Below are 26,364 nucleotides of genomic sequence, written 5' to 3'. Positions count from 1 at the left end.
AAAGAAAAGCTATCAAGTGAAAGAGTTTCACTAAGCAATAGCTATCAGAGACTAAACAATCACTTAGCTTTGACTATACGATAGTCATTCAGCTAATTGTAGCTAAACGATTAAGTAGCTAAGTCTATACGATAGGCTGCCTTTACTAAACGATCGAGCACATCTTTTATATGATAGACAATATCTTATCTCCCACTTGCTCGATCGTAGACCTCCAGTCTCTTCCTCAAGCCAGATCATACAAAGCCCACGACTCCTATATTCTCATACCGAGAATACCAAGGTAACCATTGTGGTGGTATCCTCACTCAGCTTATGAATCGAGTGAGACTCGATTGGGTTCATGGAGGCTATGTTCGTTGTTCGTACCTGGTAGCAGTCTGTTTGTTGAGTTCGTGTTGCTATGGATGCATTTTGAACAGATCGAGGGATTCGTTAAGAATGGTTCTTCAGAGGTATGCATACTCTCTCCTTTGAGTTCTATCTTAGCATGTTGTAATTTCGTTTTGTGCATGACCTGTTAGTTTCCGTTCTTGTACTGTAATTGTTTATATTCAATCTGAATGGAATTTGGAATGATGCCTTCCGCTGTTAATGGAAATGGAAATCCTCATGCTTGATTTCCTTCATATTGTTATCCTCAAATGCTTTTTTTTGGTCTTGCATTATTGTTTGATGTTCATGTTCCTATTCCACCTGTTTAAACATACAACTATCAGTTTATAGTTTATCATTGACTATCACTCACTATTGTCATTCAATGAACATTGATAGAAATCTATCACTTTCTATTAGCGACATACACTGTCTATTGCAATCCCTGGAATTGAAGGAACTCATTTTACAGAGAACCTTTGAGTGAAAGCGGATCGTCCAAATCCCAATTCGATTGAACGCATACATTTACAGTAAAACAGATAGATTATGCACAAAACATAAATTACAGCATGCCTTTTGAATAATAAACAAGAGTTTAGAGATTATACTTTTGAAGAACTATTCTTCAAGTAAATCCCTCGAACTAACTCGTTCACGAACACGTTGAACAAGTCACGAATACTCCAAACGAACAATAACAAACAACAATTCGAACCAAAGGAAGACACTATCACTTGGTGACCTTGGTATTCTCGGTATGAGAATCCAGGAGTGGTGAGCTCTGACTATTTTGGTTAGAGGGTGTTTTGGAGTTGGAAGAGGAAGACGATCGAAAGAAGGCAAAACTATCGCATAACAAGACTTCAATCGTGTAGTAAACTGAGTCTATTGCATAGGCTTTCAAACAAATCGTGTAGAAAACTTAATCATGTAATACTCTTCTCTAGAAATAATAAAAATCATATTTTCATTTTATTCCAAGAACCACAAAAACTAATTAACTTCCCACTAAGGGTGGTTAGAGAGAAAAAAGGAATTAATTATCAAATAATTAATAATTATAAATAAATATAATAACCAACTTATCATATTATATTTATAACCTATAGTTTTAATATTGCATCGTATACAATATATAATCCATAGTTCTTTTTCTCTATTTTATGACATTTAATATAAATCATATTTATATCAAATTTAAGAATTATGAATCTATTTCATAGAAAATATATTTGAATCATATTCAAGTATTTATTCCTCCAATTAAATAATAATGTATCAAATACATTATGTCAATTATATCATATATAATTGAATTAATTCAATTATATCATATATAATTAAATTCCCTCTTATTAATTTGAAAATTTTAAATTAACCCAAAAACTTATTCTCAATTTAAATCCTTTGAGCTACCAAGGGGACCTTATGGACCTGTAGCTTGAAGCTCCAACCGTACGTGAATAACTAATTAAACTCTTTAATCACATTATCCACCATCCGTTAACTATTGAGCACTCCAATAAAGACCGACAGCTGCACTCTTCACACTGTAGATATAATTCTGTGTCCATTGGATATAACCAATCAACAGAACAATGACCCTTCACAAATTGCTCGTAAGTACAATTAGGCCAAATTATCGTTTTGCCCTTGTAGTTACATCTAACTCCTTAAGTACCACTGATCCCTCTAATAAACAATAGATCATAGTCCACTATTACTAAACCCCTCTCTGGTCAAGAGAGGATGTGGCGCCATATTATTCAAGACCCGGAATCAACCCTTAAGGGAGCAATTTATTTACTTACCCCTGCTTCGGGGAAGGAGTGAATTCCATTTTGTGTAGCTGAGTTCCCAGCTCTTCAATCAGACGAATCCCTAAAATGGTAGGCTTGTTGAGTCGACGATCTGGCCAATTTCACCCATACAAATCAAAGGACCACCCTCATAGGTAGGAGTTCACAACTCACTCAGGATTAAAGTCATGTTACCTATAGTTATCCTAGTGAAATGAACGTCTCTATTATGAACAACGTTATATAATGAGACTAAATATTTCGTGGTATGATCTTATATAAACTCTTTTGTATAGAATATCCCCACTTGTATGTCTAAAACATGAATGATCAGGATTAGATCATTTGTAGCACTTTACAATATCAGTAACACCTACAAAGCGGGCCATACTTGTAGCGTCACTATGATAGGGTACCTAGCCTTATCCATATACTACAGACTATTTACGTTATCACTTAAACATGATCTACCTGTATGTCTCTACATACATATTTAAGTTACAATGATAACCTTGGATGTTAGTTTAATGCAACTAAAATATCATATATTTCATAGACATAGTGAATAAAATATCAAGTATTATTAATCATAGAAATGTTTGTTCATACAAGGTTTACAAACTATAGGACTCTACGAGAATTAAAGCATCAACCCCAACAGAAATGTGATAGACAGTGATAAACTTCTTTATATACTAAAGCATGACATCAAGTGTAAGAAGTCCATGAATGAAAAAAACACCAACTGTAAAAGAAATATCAAAACACCAATTGTAAGTAACCCCAAATTAAACATATCTAAGAAAACATATGTATACATTGGTAGTGGTATGAATGATAGACAACATAGAACACTTACATATAGACACTAATAATAGTTTATTAGTGTCTATTTGTAATAGACATTGATAGATTTCTATCATTTTCTATGTACTTCTTTTCTTTATATCACAACATGACTAAACCACGAAGTGGACTCTATAATCAAATTAAACTGAAAACCAAACAAATATCAAAACATATACAATCCAATAAGTAGCTCCTAGCCAAACAATCAAATATCAAAACATATACAATCAGGCCAAACATATATGAGAAAATGTTTCATCACTTTATATCACCGATAGATAGTGCTATACCACTATCAATGTCTATCATAGGTTTGTTTATACCTTTGATTTTAGTTTTCCTTATTCTCCCTTTTGAGTTTTTGTCTTCTTTTGTTTTTTTTATGATTCTTCTCCTTTAACTATCTTTCTTTTGATGTTGCTTACCATATGTATACAAAATTCAGGGTTAATAAATATTACCGCTAAATAAGAAACTAAAATTAGACTTAATAATCATAATCACTCATAAATTGATAAGAAGAAAAGAAAAGAGTTATACCTTTTGAAATTGAATAATTACTGATGTAGTAGTAGAAGAAAGATGTAGCAAGAAGCAGCAGCGAAAGAAGAATTAAGAAGAAGAAGAAAAGGACTAAGAAGCAGCAGACAGGGACTAAGAAGCAGCAGACGAGGATGAAAATGAAGCAGCGGACGGAAAAGGATGTAAATAGAAAAAAAAAGGTGAAGCAGAGTCGATGGAAGAAGAAGAAGAGGAAATTGATTTTGAGAGAATGATGAAATGGAGAGGATTGGAGGAGAAGAAGCGTTGTTTGTTGGAGGATAAAATCCTCGGAGAAAATCGCGTCAATTAATCGTGGTTGGGTCAGGTTCCAGCTAGGGTCGCCGTCTTCTCTCTCTCTTTTGGTGTTTGGGTTGGGCTTTTTCAGTATTTTACATCTTTTTTGGGTTTGGTTTGTGCTTTAACCATTTCTTAATCTTTTTTACTATAAATTATTAACATTTTGGCCCACTTTTCTATATATAAAAATCCCCCATTAATTAATTCTTTCTCCAATTATTTAATTTAAATCTTATTTAAATTAAATAACTTAATTATATGGATCTCATCCAAATAATTAATTATTTGATTTATATTCAAATAAATCAATTCTCCCGTTATCTTTTTAATTCGAATCTTTTCAAATTAAATAATTTATTTATTTATATAGATCTCATCCAAATAACTAATTAATTATTTGAATTATATTAAAATAAATCAGTTCTCCATATTATAAAGTTATAATTTGAATCTCATCCAAATAAGCTTTATAATAAATCATGTAATTAATTGTATCAAATACAATTAATATTTTTCCTCATAAATTTGAACATTTTAAATATTCTTTCAACGTAATTGATCGATATTGGTCCGTGGTGAACTAGTAAGAGAACCTTATGGACCTACAGATTATAATTTCCAATGATCCAAGATTAATTAATTAAACTCTTTAATTAAATTAACCTTCGTTCATTAATTACATGGCAAACCACTATAGACTCATAATTAAACTCACTGTAGGACAAGTTGTGTCCATGGATATAATCAGTATAAGCAAGTTGATCATTCACGAGTTGTTCATAATTATAGTTGGGCTAAGCGTCCATTTTACCCTTATAGTTACCTCTTTTCCTTAAGTTCTACTAATTTCTAATGAACAATTTGTTTATGATCCAACCATAAACTAAGTACCTTTTGGGCCAGTGAGAGGGCGATACATCTTGTTCAAGATCCAAAACTAATATTTAAGGGAACTACTCATCACTTACCCTAGAAAGAGTGAATTCCATCTTGTGAAACCATGTTCACAGCTCCCCATTTAGTCAAGTCCCAAAAATAGTAAGGCTTATTGAGTCGACAACTTGGATCCACTTTCACTCATGCAAATCAAAGGGCTAACCTCATAGAAAAGAGTTTATAACTGAATTTACAAAGAGAGATTAAATATTTCGCGGTCCGGTCTTATACAAACTATTTGTATAGATATCTTACTCACATGTTTCCACATGAATAGTTTAGATTAAATGATTTGTAATTATTATAAAGTAGGCCGTATCCATAGGATAAGACACCCTAACTTTATCCATATACTATAGACCTTTTAGGTTATCTCTAGAACATGATCCACCTTGTAGGTCAACTACATACTATTCGAGATTACATGTGATAACCTTAGATTTTTTTGGTTAATGATTAAATTAATATTGCAGAAGTAATAATTAAATTAATAAACAAATCCGTTACAAGAATTTAGGGCACAAGTCCAACAGTTATACCTTCTTAAATATCAGATGTTCGAATTTCATCATCCGTGGTTGAATTTAAAAATGTTCATGACATGATATTAGTGAAAGAAAAATTTTTAAGGAGGAAATAGACCGTTCAAATAAAAGAAAATGACAAATTATAAATTTTGTTAGATAATTTAAAAGTTGAGATATTAAATAGACACAAATTAAAGCTTGTAATTAGTTAATTAATAAAATAATAAAATAATTAACTTTCTGTTTTAATATAAAAAGTGACTCTTAAAAGGTAATAATAAAAAGGGGGGTGACGCGTAACAGTGACTCTCTTCTCAGTGACCTCCTTCAAAAGTTCCGAAGTACATTGCCTTCTCTTCTTCTCCAATAAGCTGTTCATTGTTCTTTCTTTGTTTCTCTCGGTTCTTCAGCTTCAAAATCTACCTCTAATGGCGTACGAGAAGATCATTTTGGGAATGGGCAACCCCCTGCTTGACATCTCCGCCGTCGTCGACAATGATTTCTTGCAGAAGTAAGCTCGCTTCCATCTCTCTCTTGTTTTTTCTTTTCTCCATTATTTTGCTCCAATGCATCACGAAAACAAGTGAATGAGACGTTTACAGAATAGATCTAAGTATTTTGGAGGTGGTTTAGGTTTTACATGGCAGATCTGTCACTTTTTGTTTCTGTTTCTTTATGTACACTTTGGTTTTGCGGGAGAAATTAATACAAGATCTATACGCGTTAGGTTTTCTGGTGCTTTGACAGTGTAGTGTAAAGTAGCGACTAATGCACGCTTGTGATTTGCTGTGTATTGTTATGAATGTATATATTGGTTTTTGTTGGAAGAAGCTCTGTAGCAATGTGTTATCGATTAATTTATGTTTCTTATTGGCAGATATGATATCAAGTTAAACAATGCTATTCTTGCCGAAGAGAAACATTTGCCCATGTGAGTTTCTTTCTTACTCTTTTTCATCTGCAATCATGGTATTCTAGTTTTTCCCTACAGATTCATCCGGATTCGGGAGGAAGTATGGTTGATTGGTTTGAAGTTGCATATTTTTTTCCTTAGGAAACAGGCAAATGAATTTGTAAATGGAAGATATGTGTTGTGTAGTTCTAGTTCCTAATGATTTTGTTTTCAATGGTGAGCGTTGTGTTGGTTGATTGTTTTGTATCATGCGTTCTTTACTTTGTTTATAAGCTTAAATCCTAACTTAAATCCTAACATTACAACTTTTACTGATGAATTTGTGAAGGTACGAGGAACTGGCTGCTAAAGACAATGTGGAATATATTGCTGGAGGTATTTTGATTTTTTTAATAATTTTTTCAAGTGCTTCTGAATATTTACCTCTTCTTACTTGATCATTTGTGTAAATACGTTATTTTTGTTACCTGATAGGTGCCACTCAGAATTCCATTAAAGTTGCTCAGGTTGGTTGTAGCCTCATTGGTGACATTTTACCCCGAATACAGTTTTATGAAATCAAGTTTCACTTCTCCTTTGATCCTATTTGATATTTTCTCGGTATTTTCAGTGGATGCTTCAAATTCCTGGTGCTACTAGTTATATTGGTTCCATTGGAAAGGACAAATTTGGGGAGGAAATGAAGAAAAACTCAAAGCTTGCTGGTGTCAATGTATGTCTGGCACATGTTTCAACTGTCTAGTAGTTTCAAATTATCTACTAGAAATGTCTATGATTAATATGAAATCAAATGTATTTAGGTACAATATTACGAGGATGAAACTACTCCCACCGGTACATGTGCTGTTTGTGTTGTTGGTGGTGAGAGGTATTTTCATCTGATGTTCAATCCCCTTAAAGTGATTTTATCTAGTTAAACATATATCTTTGTGTTCATACTATGCTCACACTCTTTTCATGTTTATAAAAATGTTTTATGTGACTAAGCTTTTGGAAACAATGTAGTATTACTTTTTTCTAATTTTTTGAAGTTCATTTAAATTTCTATGTGTTGAAACTAGGTGATAAACTCCTTTTCATGTTTCATTGTTAATATTTCTACTTAAATTCCTATCAACCAGATAACATATAATTTGTACTTACATGCATCAGAACTATAAATGTCCATATTTCATGTCAAGTCAAGTATAACTTATATTGACAATTCACAGGTCACTTGTTGCTAACTTGTCAGCAGCAAACTGTTACAAAACTGAGCACTTGAAGCAACCTGAAAACTGGGCACTCGGTACTCATTTCTCCTCCACTCCATACCTTTTTTTTCCCTCCCTCTCCCGTGTATCTAGAGACCATATGTTACTCACAACAGCCAACAGGTCTGACCTCAATGCAAATTTATTTTTGAACAGTGGAACAGGCAAAATACTTCTATATTGCTGGATTTTTCTTGACGGTTTCCCCAGAGTCCATCCAACTCGTTGCCGCTCATGCTGCTGCAAACAACAAGGTGACATTTCCACACTTGTTTGAATAGAATTCCTTTGAATTCTAGTTTCAGCACTTTAGAAAAGTTACTGTGCTTTGCAGGTCTTCAGCATGAATCTTTCTGCTCCTTTCATTTGTGAATTCTTCAGAGATGTGCAGGAGAAAGCTCTGCCGTAAGTCTTGTGCCCTTTTCTCTACCATCTTTAATGCAATGGATGTGGAACTTTTTCCTTTCTGATGGTCTTAGTCGCTGGCTTCATTGGTCACGATTGTTGTAATGGACTATTGGCTTGATTTTTGATACAGGTACATGGATTATGTTTTTGGAAACGAGACAGAAGCAAGAACCTTCTCAAAAGTTCATGGATGGGAGGTAATTTTCAGAAGGTTCTTTTGGGCTCTTAAATCGAAAAACTGAACTGAAGCTCTCTCACAGATCACTAAGTTTAGGTGTCTTTTCTGATTAGACTGACAATGTCGAGGAGATTGCCATAAAGATTTCCCAGTGGCCAAAGGCTTCGGGAACACGCAAGAGGATCACTGTTATCACTCAAGGTGCTGATCCTGTGGTGGTTGCTGAAGATGGGAAGGCAAAACTGTTCCCTGTTATTTTGTTGCCCAAGGAGAAGTTGGTTGACACCAATGGGGCAGGTATATGGTCTTCATCTCTCTACTTGGCAAATGCATGGAAATTCTGAGTTAATTTTTTTTTGAGTTCAATCATTCTCTAGCTAGAAACTTAACCATCACACTAAGCTATGTCCAGATTGGCAAGTCAATATATACTTTTCTTAGGGAATTTTTATTGAAATACTTCTGCATCCCCCCATTTATCGTATAATTTATTAAGTTATACTGTGAGGGCACGCGTAGTTGTACCTTTCTTTCAATATTGAAGCTGGTTTTCTCCTCTTTCGATTTGTGATTGTCGTTCTTGCAACAGGAGATGCATTTGTTGGGGGATTCTTATCTCAACTTGTTCAAGAGAAGCCCATTGAAGACTGTGTGAAAGCCGGTTGCTATGCGTCTAATGTGATAATCCAAAGGTCAGGCTGCACCTACCCGGAGAAACCCGACTACAATTAAACAGCTTTGGTTCAGTGCAGGATTATCACATTCTTCCTTTCCATGGTAGGGTAGCAGCAATTTTCACCTCATCCTCTGTAGTACTTTATTATGAAAGCCTACATATTTACTCCTAAATCCATCCATCCAGCGTGGGAGTCGATTCTTTTTTGAATGTCCAATTTTTCTTGAGTATTTCTTCTCATCCAGGATATGGATGAAAAATTTCATTTGAGCTAGACTCTGAAGCTGAACTGATCTCTAGTTTAATCTTGAACCATATGTATCTTTAGTACTGAAGTTGTAATCTTGGATGTATCTTTAAACTGATCAAGAAGAATTTTGGCTCTATCATTTAGGTTGAATTCATATCCATTTTAAGTTGAAGCTTTCTAAAAAATATCTCACCGGTGATAGTTGTTGATATATTCCAATTAAGGTAAGTTAAAGGAGGTATTTGGGATGTTGAGTTGAATTATGAAATATGGAGTTAGGAAATGTGTGTTCAAACTTCATAGAGAAAAGTTGTGAAGGTAGATTTTCTTGATAAATGTGTAAAAGAGAGATGAGAAGATGAAATTTCTTAATAAATGTGCACAATATTGAAGTTTGTGGAGTTGAGTTATTTAACATTGAACTTATGAAGTTGGTGAATCATACACACTCTTACATATTATCTTGAACCACTGGTTTAATAGGTAGTGTGCCAATCTGAATTAACCCTAATTTTTATTTTCTGTTTTTAGTTGTTCTATATAACTAAAAAAAAAAAATGAAAAATGAAAAGATGTACTTTTTTATGAGAAAAATGTATATAAAGATATTCTTAGGCCAAACTAAAACAAAGAGTGGATTCAATCTAACAAAACAAGATTTCATAATTAAAAATGACAGGAAGAGAATATCAAACTTTTTTTTTTTTGAGTTTCAGATGATGTGAAGTAATTCGAATTTCCAACTTTGAAACTGATAGTAGTTACTTTACTTTATGCCCGATACACCCACTTTTACATTTTTGTTTAGGCTATTTAACAAACAAATCAATTAGCATCTGTTTTATTATTAATTCCAACTTCTTTTGGAAATCTGATTACTGAAGTTAGTGGGAAGGGTTTTCTTGTTTTTACTAATAAATAAACTACTTTTCAAACTTATCGGCTACGGCTATATTCCAGGAAGTACTTACGAAAATATGGAACATGCTTAAATAGTATTATAAAATGGAAAACCTGTAATTATTTAAAGGGAAATTATTTTAGGTAAAAATCATTTAGACTGTTTTGTTTCCTCTTATGTGGAAAGATAAAACACTCTTTTTGCTACCAACATTTTCCTTAAAATTCTTTAGAAAAAGAAAAAAAAAGGTTGATGTCTTGATCATATTTACTTCCGCATATGCTGAGGATACAAATTTAACATGTCAGCCAGAATAGAAAGCGCAGTAAAATTTTACTGCTTCATATTCAAAATCACCCAATTGAAACTACTAAAAAAAAAAAAAAACATAAGATAATTGTTGTCATTTTTTAACTTTAAATTTTAGAAAATGTTGCTCCAAAAATCGTTTTAAAACTTCTCTTAGAGGTTGTTTGGTGTGCTTAGTTGAGTTTATATGTCTGTGGAGTTTATATGTTTAGTAGAGTTCATATGTCAGGTGCTGAGTTCATATGTTAGGGCTATCTAGTGGCAGTATTTTTTTTTTTTACATAAATAATCTATTTGTATAATGATTATTTTTGTTTGAAAACTTTTTTATTCAATAATTCTATATATATATATATATATATATATTTAGAAAACTATAAATTACACTTTATTTTATTATTTGTTAAGCACACATATAGTGTTGAGAGTTTTGAAAAATGAGGTTTAAGGTTTACTTTTGGATCGATCATGCAATTCATTTTTTTTTTTTTTTTAATTTAAGTAATCATTTTACAAGTTTGTGCATGAGACAATTCTAGTTAAATCATTTTTATTTTAACACTTTTGATAAAAAAATTTTAAAATAAAAACACTCATGTGTTTGATAATTTTTCCTCAAAATAAAAACTTTTTAAAATAAAAACACTCATGGGTCTAACAATTTTTTTTCAAAAGTTTTTTTACCTACAAGTTTGTTTGATTTTTTTCTATGATCAAAGTATTTTATTAATATTAAATTACTATAAAGAACGATTATCAAATACTATGAACTAATAAAAAAATTGGAAATTCAACCTTGTGATGGAACATACATACTTTTCTATCAACAAAGGTGTTTTTTTTTCTCAAAAGTATTTTTACATACAAGTTTGATTTCTTACATGATAAAAGTGATTTTATTAATGTGTGATTTTATTAATATTAAATTACTATATAAAATGACTATAAAATACTATGAACTAATCAACAAACCAGGAATTCAATGTTTTGATGGAACTTACATACTTTTATGTCAATAAAGGTGTTATTTTGTGCGTCAACTTAAACATAAACATAAACATTTATTGATGTTTTATATGTATTTTTAAATTCATAGTTATTCTTAAACTTTATATTAAGGTTTTGTTGACGGTTTTATGTCACGAGCGTCAACAAAACCCAAATTTGTAGTAGTTATAATTTGAAATAATAGTTGTTGGAGTTAGTAGAATGCCCACGGTTAGAGGTTGCTAGAGTTGGCTGTCAACAGTAGTGGTTGGATGTTACCGGAGTTGGTCGCAGGTGGTGGTTGTTGAAGTTGGCTGTCGAAGATGGTCGTGCGAAGTTGATCGTTGAAGGTGGTCACCAGAATTAAGTAACAATGCATCAGTGGTGATGTGGGCTGAGTGCACTATTGATAGACATGGTATAAAATGTCGGTGACATACGAAGTTGGCCTCCCAAATAATGAGTTGAGTTCATATCTCAATTCATCTCATCTCATCTCCTCACCCCAAATACCCCATTGTAGATTCCATGAAATTGATAAAATTTTAGGAAAAAAATAGCATTATGGCTTTTATGGTAATTTTAGACTAATGGTTACAAGTTGAAAGAGCATAACATTAAATGTAAAATAAGAATAACACTAGTCACATGTGAGCCAAAGGAGTGCAAGAAATAGGCTAAGGGAGGAAGAGACTAGGAGAAGGGTTGAGCGACTGAAGATGCTCGCCTCGGCCTAAGAGGCTGAGGCCGAGGGCACTCTCTTCCCTTCGAGAGATCACTTTATGTATACCGAGGCTACTCTCTTCCCTTCATGGGGGCTGACTTCACGTGGGTCATGGTCTTAGCCCCCGTAGTCGCCCCAAATTGGCATTTCCATGTCCTTTTCAGATTAGGAATCCTAAGGTTCACCCCTTTATAAATAAAAGACCTTAGCTCTACAAAAGGCAAGTCCTTTCTATTCCTAGCTTGCTCTGACCATTTGTTTAAATCACCTTTGCTAAATATTGATTTAAGCATTAGAGATTCTATGGCATACACCACACCAATGTTTTTCTTCTTTGTCTTACATGTTATCTTTCTTCCCTAAAATTACAAATTAAATTTACCCATTTGGAGGGCATGTGAATGTCAGATGAATTTTCCTATATGGATTTTACAATCAACAATAAATTTAAGCATGAACAATTGTGAACGAAGTTTGAGACAACTTTCATTTTTTAAATGAAATTTACAAAAATCAATGAGCATTGAGGCAATAAACTTGAGCATGAACAATTAAATTGTATACTCAAGATTTAGGTACGTAGAAGAGTAACACTATCATCACTAACCAAATTTAAGCCTTCATATATGACAAGTGTAGATAAAGCTAAATAAGTCTAGACCTAGCGAACCAATATCGAATTGTCATGAATATGAAATGAAGCTCTATCTACCACCCAAGAATTCAAAAGAAAAAACAAAACAAAACAAAACATTGGTTACGTTTCCAATTCATTAGAGCATTTACATTTCCACTCAAGTTCAAAAGAAGGGAAAGTTGTAAGAATTCTACAAAGAAGAATCTACACATTGAAGAATTCTAACAAAAACACACTCCTTACAAGGTAAATATAGTTTTGAACCATTAGCAAATCCAAACATTTCCTCAGCAGAATCAAGTAATATCTTAAACAAAGGATGTTTCAACACACCAATCTCAATAACATATCTCTTCCACTCTTCACCCACATATACTACAAAATAACCCTTTGGAACATCTTTAGGAATTTCTTTTTCTTCTTTCACACCCCAACAAAACCACCACTTTGCATACTCTAAAACTTGAGTTGCTAAATTTTTTCCCTTCTTCGATTTTCCTTCCATCATCTCGTCGTTGTAAATCGTAATCCTGATTGATCCGTTGTCTGTCGACCGTAGGCGAGATTCGATATTCTCTACTAGAGACATGGGACTATATATATATAGAAGGAAGTAGGAGTTGTATTTGTGCATGCATTAAATGATTGAAGTTGAAGGATAAGAGAGAGTGATGCTTTGCTTTGACTGCTATATTTAATATGGATAATGAGTTCTATTTTTTTTGTTTGGCTGAATATATCAATTACTAATGTTTATACCAGTAAGTAAAAGAGAGCCAAAGTTTGAAGGTTATGCCCCCACACACTGATAGCAAAAAGGAAACAGGAATGGGACAGAGTTGGTTGGTAGTTTTTCTTCTTCTTTTTTTGTGTACATTTTGTATTGTGCAATTTGCACATACTCTTTGTTTTTGGATAACTTAAATTAATTACACACTCTCAAATAGATGATGAACTTTTGGCTCATTTTTCAAGACAATCATTGGTACCAAAAGTAAGATGTACTGTTTGTCTGTTTAACTTCTAAATTGTAGTTAATCATAATGAGTTGGTTGATCCATAAATTGTTGGAATGTGACCAAAGTTCCGCATTGATTAGATAAGGGAAAGATTTATGATATATGAGTGAGGGGAACTGATAAAAAAAACAAGTGGCATCATAAAGAGCTGATTAATGAAGGAGATAATGAGATTCTACAAGATGAAAGTGAAGCTCAACAAGCTCAAAACAACTAAAATGAAACTCAAATTGAAATATTGATAAGGAAATAATTGGCAATGAAGTGAGCTAGAACTAAAAAAATTTATCTCTATTGGCACAAAACCTTTTGGGGTGAAACAAAAACAAAGCCATTAGAGTTTATACCTAAAGTGGACAAGATCATATTATTGTAGAGATATGCCTTTACAGTTAGTCATGTCTGTGATTGAGTTAACTGGACATAGAATGAGTTCGGGTGAAAAAGAGTTGGCCTAGTTAAAATTGATTATTGGGGAGTAAACATGTCCCCTTCAAGGGATGACCCTATTGACTAAGGCCACGGTCTTTAAGTAACACCTATATCCTAGAGATTGTATGTTTGAATCTTTGGTTGAGATCAATAAGGAAAATCCTTGATATCTCCCTCATCAGAGCATAAATGGTGCTTTTCAAACTTTTTTTCTAAGTTTTTTTTTTTAACCCTTTCAAATTCTCTTGACAATCAAATGTAGTAGGGCTTTTGACGGTTGTCTTGTGAGATTAGTCAAAGTTCATGCACTCTCTAAACTATAGTAGATTGGTTTGAGAGGTTGTCATGCAAAAATTTAATGTCGTCAAACCTGTTGAGAATCCAACATTGGAAAAACCAAGGATCATCACATTTCTTATAAAGCTACTCTTCCCATTACCAATTGGTTTTGAGATGAAATCCCATACTATCATGTATGGTATCAAAACCTATAAAACTCAAATGGGTATTCGGTCCCAAAAGACACCATCTTGAGGAGGCATATTGAGGATCCCACATTTGAAAAACCAAGGGTCCTCACATTTCTCATAAGATAGATGAATTATTCTTCCCATTACTAATTGGTTTTGAGATGAAAATCCATACTATCAAATATGCTATCAAAACCTATAAAACCCAAATGGGTATTCAGTCTAATAAAAAAATTGAGATCTGATCAAGAATGGTGAACCCAAAAGGCACCATCTTGAGGGGGCATGTTGAGAATCTCACATAGGAAAAATCAAGAGACCTCACATTCCTATCAAATAAGTTATCAGAGCCCCCTAAAACCCGTTTTTGTAACGAAAACTCCTAATTAAGCTTGTCTACTATGCAAACAACCTTGTAAAGTGGCATATCTTTATGTTATGGGATCATACGCCTGATTTGTCACTGTAAAAATCTTGTTAATGAGATGTTTCTTCAAAAAAGTGAAAGTATAAGTAGATGGAGTTTATTTAAAACAAGGCATAGTTTGGTATGTTATTTGTGTTAAAGATAACAAACTTCTAAATAACTTCATAATTGTACGATATTGTTCACTTTAGACATAAGTTCTCGTGGTTTTACTTTTGGTTTCACTCAAAATGTCATATACCATTAGAGATTGTATTGTCCTCTTTTATAAATCTACGACCATATATCTTTTTATGTTAGTCGATGTGAGACTTTGATCGTATTCTCAATAGTTTATCTAGAAGGAAAATCTATAAGAGCTTTTGTTATGGAAAAAGTTGCCTCTACAAGGGAGGCCTTGTGGAGTCATTATCCTTGCTGGTTTTGGCTCCCATTTTTGTTTTGGTCCCAAAGTTTAATATTATATTGATTTTTTACTGAAAGATGTGAAGAGTGGGTTGGGATTTTTGAATGTGAAACAAAAACCTAGAGCTATGGCACACAGATTCAGCTCCAAGACAAAAGTTTCAAACATTTTTGTTTGTTGTTCTTTTTAGGAAAATGGAAGAAAAAAACCATCTTCTGGTTTGTTTTTAAATGACCAATATAAATATATATATACAAAACCTTTCATCATCAGCCTCATGGCCAACAGATTTGCAAAGATTTCCCATTTCCACACTCCAATCATTATTGCCTTTTTTGCCCCTCTCTCTTTCTTTACTCAATTTAAAGAGACATAGAGAAGGATTGGGTTTGTATGGTTGGAAGGGAGTAGGGAAATTCCTTCACATGCATGCAATATCCAATGGGAAAGGGGAGGAGGGGAGGAGGGGAGGAGGGGAGAGGTGAAAATGAAGTTTTTTTTTAGCTACAAGATATTTAAATTTTCATAGCCTCAAGAAAAAAAAGGTTGAAAAATTTATGGGAATGAGGAATAGATATCAATTCTTTTTAATGATGTTTAGTAATTATTAGTAGATTTGAGACATGTTATTTTAAAAGTGTTTATCAGTAGATTTGAGACATGAAATCGAAAATATAAAAAAGTTGTTTTAAAAATGTTTACCATATTTGAGTCACATAATTTAAATACACTTACGAAAACATTAGAATGATTTTTTTTAATGGTATAATGTCCTTAATCAATTAAAATATGGTGAGTTGACAAAAATTAGCTATGTCTTAAAGGGATGTTTGGGCAAAAGAGTTGAGAAGTAGAGGACCGTAAATACACTCTTTTTTACCAAGGAGTTGGTAGATCCTATTACTAAAAAAACAACAATTTTATATTTTATTAACTCCTTACACTTGAGGTACACGATGTAAGAAGTTAAAAGATGTAAAATTGTTTTTTTTGTAACGAGACTCATAAACTCCTTGGACCAAACGAGACCTAGAGTTCACAACTCCTACTTCCCAATTCTTACTTCCCATCTTTGAATCAAATACACCCTAAAGTTCACAAGTCCACACTTTTAACTCTAAATGCCCCTAAATCCTACTAAAATGAGAAAATGAGAATGGTCACACCTTAAATAGACAATTTATTTGCACTGTCCATACCTCATATCCTTCCAGTTGTCTCCACTAGACAATTTATCTCCTCTAAGACAAGACCACCTAAAAATACTTTCAAACACGTGGAAGTACTTCCATATGTTTTAATAAGAATAATATCAAATAAATATTATATTTTTATCCTTGAAATTTGAGGTTTAAGTTTTTATTTGGTCTTCTAAATTTCAAAAGTGACACTTTAATCTTAAATTTTAAAAATAGTTCTAAACGATCATTGAGTGAAGTTGACCGCGAGTTGACTAATGAGATATTGATACACAAGCGAGCTATAATATTTTCTAAATATGAAAAACTAAAGTGTCATTTTTTAAATCACAAAGAAACCTAAACCAAACCTTAATGATTACAACATTATTTCACATCTCCTTCACATATATATATTTTCCCTTAATTTTTTTTGTGTTCCAACAATCTTTCACTTGCCAATGAATAATAAGCATGGTTGGACTTTTATATATCTAGTTGAGGAAAGCAATATTTCTCTATCTAAATTTGTTAGGAAAGGAAGACCACAATATAATAAAAGATTATGAGCGAGTGTGGTTAACAATTCAGATTCTATTCTATGTTATCAAATTTACTCGGTTTAGCAAATATATGTTTGGCATGCAATTGAATTTTGTTTCTGAAAGCTGTTTCAAATTTTGTGATCCAAACCGTACAAATTCTAAAAACAATTTTATGTTTTTATTGTATCCAAATTTTGAATTTAAAATTTTAAAATGCAGAATTATATTTGTTGATTCCAAAATTTGATCAAGGTTAAGATTCCCAATCAACACATGACAACATCGATGAATTTATAATTTTAGGAAGAACCTATTCTGCAAAATAGAGAATCTAAACACCGGTGTGGTGCTAGCCATAGGCTCCAATGTTTAAGCTAGCAAGGAGGACAATGAAACAAGAAGAAGATTTTAGTATCTAAATGAACATACTTTATTCGGCACTTCGATCTTCTATTATTGAGTTTTCCCCTCAAGCCTTTTCCTCTTAGGTTTCTAAGTTATTTTCTAAGCCATAATCTTCTTTTATGGACATATCTCCTTGCACGGCCCACCATTGGGTCGTTCTCTTTGGGTTGGCCTCGAGCCAAGGTCAAACCTCGTAATTTGGGTTTTGACTCATTCTCGTGTCTGCTTTCTTGTCCTTTTTGACCTTATGTTTGTATGCCTTGGCCTTTTAGCTGATTTGAACTTGACTTTTTACGATTTTTCTCTTGGGTCTAAAATCACCTATAATATTAACCCCCACTTCTAAGTTTGATTGTAAGTATTAATGTGTTACTATTTCTGTACACCAATATAAACTCAGGAGTACGATAATTGCCTTTGCCATCCTTCCTGTTCGACCTACTCCTTTTATTATATGGCGTACCAACCTCGCTATTTTGGTATAACCATATCGAACTTGAGACTACCACAAGAAAGTCGCTCCTCGCCAAGATCATTCTTGGATCCATGGCCATGCCGGGAATATCTACCACATCTCTCTTTCTTTTTAAAGCCCAACTAGGTTGCTGATGCACATTTACCACAATTAAGCATCGTTGAGGCAGTTATTGATACTGTGTCCATCCTATCTTGAGGGGCATAGATACTCGAACTTGACTATTTCTGTCAACCTTAGGTAATCCTAATTTGACCAGCCTACTTGAAAGTGTCGATTAAATCATCATTGTATTTAATCAGTTTCCTGGTTTTCATCCTTTTGCACTTAAACGGGGTTAGCCTGCCTACCTTCAAATGGTGGACTTTGGTGCTCTTGGTCGAATTCTTCGTGCTTATTCCAATAAAAAGATCCTTGTTTCTTCATGCTTGGCTAAACGTTAGCCTCTGGACGGTCGACCATGGCCTTGACACGATCAAGGTCTTCCTTTTGTCTTGTCACATCATCTCGTGTTGTGTCTTTCCATGTTTCTCTCCTTGCCACATGTCAACTCCCGAGAAGATTTTTCATAGAATCTTTCCTCTCTCCCATCTTGTCCCACTTTTACTCTTTTGCATGCTTTAACATCTTCTTTCTTTTCCATCTTACATTTTACTTTCCCAGGCATGCAATTGTCACCTCACATCTTTCTCCTCTTGCAACTTATCTTCATTAGTCTTCTCCTAGCTGCCAGATTCACCATATGTCTGTTGGAACGTACCATCGTGCAACGGAAGAGACCAGAATCCATAAGCACTCTAATTCATTAATTATAGCAGAAAAGAAAGCATGCTTCGACAGAAATAAAGGGGTTTCGTGACATACCTTTGAAGAACTTTCTCTAAGCTCGAATCCAGCTACAAATCTCCTCTGAATCTTATTGTAGACCACCCCAAGATCTTCCCTACTATCCTCTTGGTACTCTAGATTGAGTTGTGGGACTCAAAATAAGCCTGAATTAAGGGAATAGAAGACAAACTCACAACAGCAACCTAGTAGAAGAACAACTTCTTCTCTCACGAATTTTTCAGAAAAATTTGATCGGTTGCGTTACTTTCAAAACACTCCAATCTCTTCAATATATTGTAGATATTCATACAAAGAGATTTGTTGTGTGAGATGCAGTTCATGCTTGGAGTTAATGAAGCTTGAAGAGTGGGTTGTTAGTGAGCTACTTGGAAGAAGACAATGGAAAATGCTGTGATTTTTCTTCTTTTTCAATTTTGATAAATTGATTTCATAAATCAATTTCTTTTGATAAAATTGAAAATATTATTAATTTTACAAAATTAATTTCATAAATTAATTTTCTTAATAAAATAAATAAATAATTATAATTAATTTAATATCAAATATTAAATTAATTTTTATAAAATTCCATATTCAAATATTTAAATCATATTTAAATATCATTCCTCCAATTTCATTTAATTCTAATTTGAACACTTCAAATTAACTTATCACGCTATTCTAGAGCTAATCCATTTACGATTTAGTAGGGGGACCTCGCGAACCTACAGATCATGGGCTCCAACGATCCGAGATTATGGTTAAACTCATTAGCCGAGCTAATGGTTACACTCATTAGCCAAACTAACCCCCATTCATTAACTAATGGGTAATTCCACTAAAATCCATAGCTGAACTCCCCTCACTATAGATACATTATATCCACTCGATATAACTATGATTAGTAAGTTAACCCTTCACAGGTTGTTCGTAATAACGGCTACGTCGAATCTCTGTTTTACCCCCGAAATTACCTCTTGTTCCTTAAGTCCCACTGATCCCCTAATGAACAATTGATTTGTGATCCAATCAATAAATCAAATCCCTCTCAGGCCAATGAGAGGGTGAGGTCTCTTGTTCAAGATCTAAAATCAGCACTTGAAGGGAATAACCTCTCTACTAACCCTAATTAGGTAGGAGTGAATTCCTTCTTGCACTCTATGTCCCCAACTATTCATCCGGTCTTATCCCCAAAATGAGATGTTTATTGAGCAGAGGCAGTTGGTCTACTCTCACGGTTTGCAGATTAAAGGATAATCCCAAACAAACAGGAGTACATAGTTAGCTTAGAATTAAGGTCAAGTTACCTAGGTCATCGCTTTGAAATAGTCAGTCTTAAACAGTAAACAACGTTATAAAGTTAGAGTGATTGGTTTCGTGGTCCAATCTTGCACAAAACTCATTTGCATAGGACACCCCTACTCTTCATGTTCCAACATGAATGAATTAGGATCACTTCGTTTGTAGCACTTTACAACTCTTTGTAACAACAACAAAGTAGGCCGCATCCAATAGTATTACCAGAATAAGGCACCCAACCTTATTCATATACTATAGATCATTTTGACTATTTATTTGAACCTGATCCACTTGTATGTCTCCACATAAAGTTCAAGTAATCATGTAATAGTCAAGGGACTTAGGTTTATTGGATTTCTAAAAAACAATATATTCAATAACTACTTATTGAATTTTTAGAATAAGTTCTATTGTTTACAAATCACGAGTTTTAGAACATAAAACCCAACAGTGTCACCTCTAGAATTCTCTTCCTCGGCCTCGGTCTTGATGAGATCAAGATTCTCTCTCTCCCATTAAACTTCTCTTTCCTAAGCATTCATTCGGATGTCACCTTACACACATCTTTTCTTGTCACCTCTCATCAACGTTGTTCGTCGAGCTTATTTTTTTCTTTTAGAAGTCTTACTATTTAAATCCCATAGAATCGAACTTGTTAAAACTTTATTCTCACTCAAGGTAGCTTCTCTTTTCTCTAACTTTTCTTTAACCTTCTCCTCAATGGCAAGTGAAAATTTTCCCTACTATTCGTCTGTGGACAAGGATGACCTCTCTTCCAACAATGATTCTTTTGGTTTGGCCAATGACAGGGATGATTCCACTTTTGAAGAGTTTAAAATGGGACTTGAAACACAAAACTTAGCCGTATCGTCCTTGGTGATGGAGGCTCGACTTGAGCTTTTGCAATACGAGTATGGTGTTCCCATGGATATGTCTCTAAGGATTCCTAATCCGGATGAAAGTATCTATAATCCTCCCATGGTGTAGGTGCCTTTTATTTGCTTATGTTTCCTTTCGGTGTTCGACTACCTCTAAGATTATTTCTTCAAAGTTTCTTAACGTTGCTTCAACTAGCCTTCACTCAAAGTTTACCCAATGTTTGGGGTCATCTTATTGGCTGTTACATTCTCTGGTCACGATACAAAAATGACTTTCCTTTATTTGCCTCAACCTTTATGTCATTTCATTCTATTAGCCATAACCCATCCTTTGGTAAATTCTTTTATCATCTAAGTTCCAAATATGGAATTGTTGTCAATGAAGCCACTTTCGTAAAAAATGGAAATGTGGTTGGTTTTGTTGGTGGTATTTGGTTTTATGTCTTAAAACTCGTAGATAAAAAATGTAAATAATTGTCTGTCATCAATAAAGAGTTATCGATGTTATTTCAATAAGTGTTATTGATTGTATTGTATTTGGTCTGTTTTAATATCCCTAAATCCAACAAACTAACATCCTAGGCTATCTTATGAGTCTTGAACTATATGTGAAGACATACGGAGATTAATGCTTAAGATACAATCTAAAGGGTCTATAGTATAGGGATAAAGTTGGGGACCTTATCTTGATGACACTATGGATACGACCCATTTTGTATTTGATCCAAAAGAAATGATCCAACACGTTCGTGTAGGTGACATGTGAGTGTGATTATCCTATGCAATGAGTTTGCCTAAGATCGGACGGCGAAATAGTAACTACTAGATGTAACTCTTTGACTAGTTAGGTTTCTATTTTAATAGGATGATCTAGACAACTTAGTCTTAAACCTGAGTGTATTATGAACTCCTGTTCACGAGGGATTTATTGGGGTGTATGCCCTAAAGTCTCATAGTTTTATGTTAGTTGAATCAATGGTTGATTAATTTTATATTACTTGTGCAATAATCCATTAACCTAAGATCTAAGATTATCTGATATAACTTAAACATGTATGTGGAGACATACAAGTGGATCATGTTTAAGTGATAAGTTAGATGGTCTGTAGTATATGGATAAGGTTAGGTGCCTTATCCTAGTAACATTATTGATACGACCTGCTTTGTAGTTGTTATAATTGTTGTAAAGTACTACAAATAATCTGATCTTGATCATTCTTGTGAGCGGGGGTATCTTATACAAAAGAGTTTGTATAAAGACTGGACTACAAAATGTAAAGTATCTCTTTATAACACCGTTGCTAGAAGAGTCTTATATTTCACCAGGATGACCATAGGTGACTTGATCTTAATCCTGAATGAGTTGTGAACTCTTGCCTATGAGAGCGATCCTTTGATTTGTATGAGTGAGGATGGCTAGATTCACCGACTCAATAAACCTACCATTTTGGGGATTCGTTTGATTAGGGAGCTAGGAACATAGCTATATAAAAAGGAATTTAGTCATTCCTTATAATTAGGGTAAGAAGATAAATTTCTCCTTTAATGGCTGATTTCAGAGCTTGAACAATGAGACGCCTCACCTTCTCCTGGCTCGAGAGGGGTTCGATCATAGTTCGACTATGACTAATTGTTCATTAGAGAGATCAATGGTACTTAAGGAGTTAGATGTAACTATAGGGGTGAAACGGTAATTTGATCAAGTTATACTTACGAGCAATTTTTGAAAGGTCAACGTTGAAGAAACTCTTATCAAAGAATACCTATGAGCGAAAGCAAGATTGTTCCAAATTCATTGTGATATAAAAACAAGCATTCACAAACATACATACAAGTTACGCATTTCAGAACGAATTATGACATGCTTTGAAAACTTAAAATACAAAGAAACGAGAGACTCACCTTTGAAGAACTCTTCCTCTGTCTTTCTCTTGCTCTCGTCAAGAACAACAGCTCTTACTGTCGCTGCAATGGAAACCCAAATCTCTCGTTGTCGCTTCTCACACAAACAGACTTCTCCATGAATATGCAACAACTTGGACACCACCACTCAGTAACCTTGGTATTCTTAGAGTGAGAATTCTGGAGGTGTGGGCTCTATTGGATTTGGGAGAGGGAAGGAGAAAAGAACGATCGTCTTCAACGACCAAGCAAGTGGGAGAGTTTAGAGTCTATCATATAGACTTGTGCTTAATCGTTTAGAAAAAGTGTTGATCGTTTAGAAAAGGTGCATGATCGTTTAGGTAATGTGCCTTGATCATTTACAGAACCGTTTAAGTAATCTCGCTCAGGCACGCGATCGTTTAGTAAAAGCTACACGATCGTTTAGGAAACTATGTGTGTACACGATCATTTAGGAAACACACTTGAGCTGTCATGTAGGCTCTCATTAGCTAAACGACAGGCAGTGTACAACTTGTGAAGCGATTATCCGATTCTCAGCAAAATGAAAACTATTTTCATTTTATCCTTCAGTTATGAAAACTGAATGCAACCTCCCACTTTCATGTACTGTTATGGAGAAAACCACCAACAATTATCTCTTTAATTATAAATAAATATAATAACTAACTAATCATATTATATTTATAAACTATAGTTTTAATATCACATCATATGCAATATTTAAACCATAGTCCTTTTCTCCTTTACTTGATATAAATCATATTTATATCTATTTTCCTCCAATTAATGTATCTCATACATCATGTCAACTATATCATATATAACCGAACCAGTTAAATCATATCATATATAATCAAACTTCCTCTCGTCAATTTGAACATTTCAATCTGACCAAAAAACTGATTCTCAACTTGAATTTATTGAGCTACCAAGGGGACCTTATGGACCTGTGGCTTGAAGCTCCAACGATACGTGAATAACTGACTAAACTCTTTCGCCACGAGATCCACCATCCGTTAACTGTCAGGCACTCTACTAAAGACCGATAGCTGCACTCTTCTCACCACAGATATATTTCTGTATCCATCGAATATAACCAGTCAACAGTACGATAACCCTTCACAGATGTTCGTAAGTACAGTTGGGTCAATTTACCGTTTTGCTCCTGTAGTTACATCTAACTCCTTAAGTACCACTAATCCCTTTAATGAACAATATCTCATAGTCCTACTAGGAGTGAACACCTCTCGGGCCATGAGAAGGTGTGTGGCACCACATCATTCAAGCCCCAAAATCAGCCTTTAAGGGAGCAATCTATCTACTTACCCCTGCTTTGAGGAAGGAGTAAATTCTATTTTGTGTAGCTGAGCTCCTAGCTCCCAAATCAGACGAATTCCCAAAGTGGTAGTGGCCATTCGCATCCATGCAAATCAAAGGACCGCCCTCAAAGGCTCCCAACTCACTCAGGATTAAGGTCATGTTACCTATGATCATCCGAGTGAAGTGAAGTCTCTGTCATGAACAACGTTCTATAACGAGACTATACTCTTCGTAGTCCGGTCTTATACAAACTCCTTTGTATAGGACGCCTCTGCTTGTATGTCTCCACATGAATCATCAAGGTTGGGCCATCTGTAGCATGTCACAACACTTGTAACAATCTACAAAGTGGTCCGCATCCGTAGTGTCACCAGGATAAGGTTCCCTCCTATATCCATATACTACAGACCATTTTGGTTATCACTTAAGGCATGATCCACTTGTATGTCTCCATATACTTGCTTAAGTTACAATGACAACTAGGGATCTTAGTTTATTGGTTTGTGGTAATGAAGAAAATATCTCATGTTATTACATCACAAGCGTTTGTTCAATATAGGTGTTTACAAACTACAGGACCCAACGAGAGTTTAGGGCATTAACCCCAACAAACGCACTGTTGATTGGTTATATCCAACGAACACAATAAATATATCTATAGTACGAAGAGTTCAGCTATTGGTCTTTAGTGGAGTGACTGGTCGTTAATGAATGTTGATTAATTTGATTAAAAGAGTTTATTCAATTAATCTCGTATCATTGAAGCTTCAATCTATTGGTCCATAAGGTCTCTTCGTTAGCTCAATGAGGACTGATGAAAATCGAATTAGTTTTGGTATGATTTGAATTGTTTAAATTAATTAAAGGGAATTAATTGTATAAGATACAGTTAAATAATGTATATCGATATATTATACAATATAATGTATGTTGATACCTTTTTATGAGAGAAATAAATATTTGAATATGATTCAAATATTAATTATATGAATATGATTCATATAAAAACTGAAGGAACCATTGAAGGTTTTTGAGCGAAAACGGGATCATACCAAAAAACCCAAATTTACAGAATAATAATTTTTACAGCAAATAAACAGGAAAAATTATGCATTTAATAAAAAACAGCATGCTAAAGAAAAATTACAGAAGAATAAAAATGGATTTAGAAAACCTTTATCTTTGAAGACCGATCTTCAATTATAAAACCCTTGAACCAAAAAGGAACACTAACATGATGTTACCACTGTATTCTCTTGATGAGAATCTAAGAGGTGCGGATGTTGGCTATCTTGGATGAGGGAGATTGAGAGAAGAAGAGAGGAGGAGATGGGGAAAAAACTTAGAACGATTTTGTATTTTTATGTGTTGGTGACAGTGAAAATTAAAATGGGAAGAAGAAGCAACCAACTCTCCCACTATCACGTAGAGGAGAGAAAAGAGGGGGAGGGAGTTACAACTCCCTCCTAAAAGTTACTTTTTTTAAAAGAATAAAAAATAATTTATTTTTAATAAATCAATTAATATATATATATATATTAAACTATATGTTATATCAAATATAACATATAACCTATATTTTCTATATTGTATCAAATACAATATAACTTATAGTTTCGATTCTCTCTAACCAATGACTTTTAATATAAATCACATTTATATTAAATTTAATTATATGAATCTAGTTCACATAATCATTATTTGAATCATATTCAAATATTTATTCCTCTTAAATAAACTTTATAATATAATGTATCAAATACATTATAGTAATTATATCATTAGATTATATTAATTATATCACATATAATTAATTCCCTCAATCAATTTGAACAATTTAAATGAATCTAAAAAATTGATTCACATTAATTTCTATTGAGCTACAGAGGAGACCTTATGGACCTGTAGCTTGAAGCTTCAATGGTACGTGAATAATTAATTAAACTCCTTTAATTAAATTATCCATCATCCGTTAACTGTTGGGCACTCCACTAAAGACCGACAGCTGCACTCTTTGCACTATAGATATATTTCTGTGTCTATTGGATATAACTAGTCAACAGTACGATGACCCTTCACAAATTGCTCGTAAGTACAGTTGGGCCAAAATTACCGTTTTGTCCCTATAGTTACATCTAACTCCTTAAGTACCACTGATCCCTTTAATGAATAATAAATCGTAGTGCAACTATGACCAAACCTCTCTTGGGCC

At 33.7% G+C, this 26,364-nt stretch overlaps 2 protein-coding genes across 2 annotated transcripts; one reads left to right on the top strand and one right to left on the bottom strand.

Moving 5' to 3' along the window:
- Positions 1-5,602: 5,602 nt before the first annotated feature.
- Positions 5,603-9,157, top strand: LOC120075036 (adenosine kinase 2). The gene is made up of 12 exons (XM_039028183.2): positions 5,603-5,840; positions 6,207-6,260; positions 6,571-6,617; positions 6,717-6,748; positions 6,853-6,954; positions 7,043-7,110; positions 7,454-7,530; positions 7,652-7,749; positions 7,830-7,900; positions 8,034-8,100; positions 8,195-8,378; positions 8,671-9,157. The coding sequence occupies exons 1-12, from the start codon at positions 5,758-5,760 to the stop codon at positions 8,811-8,813; spliced, it is 1,026 nt and encodes a 341-aa protein (XP_038884111.1). The 5' UTR covers positions 5,603-5,757; the 3' UTR covers positions 8,814-9,157.
- A 3,598-nt stretch (positions 9,158-12,755) lies between these two features.
- LOC150036652 (auxin-induced protein X15-like) lies at positions 12,756-13,154 on the bottom strand. Its single transcript, XM_090313198.1, has one exon. It carries the CDS (start codon positions 13,152-13,154, stop codon positions 12,756-12,758), a length of 399 nt encoding a protein of 132 aa, XP_090169324.1.
- Between the last annotated feature and the right edge of the window lie 13,210 nt (positions 13,155-26,364).

Source organism: Benincasa hispida, chromosome 4, assembly GCF_027475165.1.
Source record: "Benincasa hispida cultivar pf3 chromosome 4, pf3_genome.v1.1, whole genome shotgun sequence".
In the NCBI taxonomy this organism is placed as follows: Eukaryota; Viridiplantae; Streptophyta; class Magnoliopsida; order Cucurbitales; family Cucurbitaceae; genus Benincasa; species Benincasa hispida.
The sequence above is the reverse complement of the archived record's forward strand: the minus strand, read 5'-3'. Positions and strand labels throughout refer to the sequence as shown.

Bases quoted from the DNA above. Each gene is read 5' to 3' on its own strand.
- LOC120075036 (XM_039028183.2), top strand. From the start codon at position 5,758: ATGGCGTACGAGAAGATCATTTTGGGAATGGGCAACCCCCTGCTTGAC. The intron at 6,261-6,570 runs GTGAGTTTCTTT...GAATTTGTGAAG, and splicing joins GAAGAGAAACATTTGCCCAT to GTACGAGGAACTGGCTGCTA. The intron at 6,749-6,852 runs GTTGGTTGTAGC...CGGTATTTTCAG, and splicing joins ATTCCATTAAAGTTGCTCAG to TGGATGCTTCAAATTCCTGG.
- LOC150036652 (XM_090313198.1), bottom strand. From the start codon at position 13,154: ATGTCTCTAGTAGAGAATATCGAATCTCGCCTACGGTCGACAGACAAC.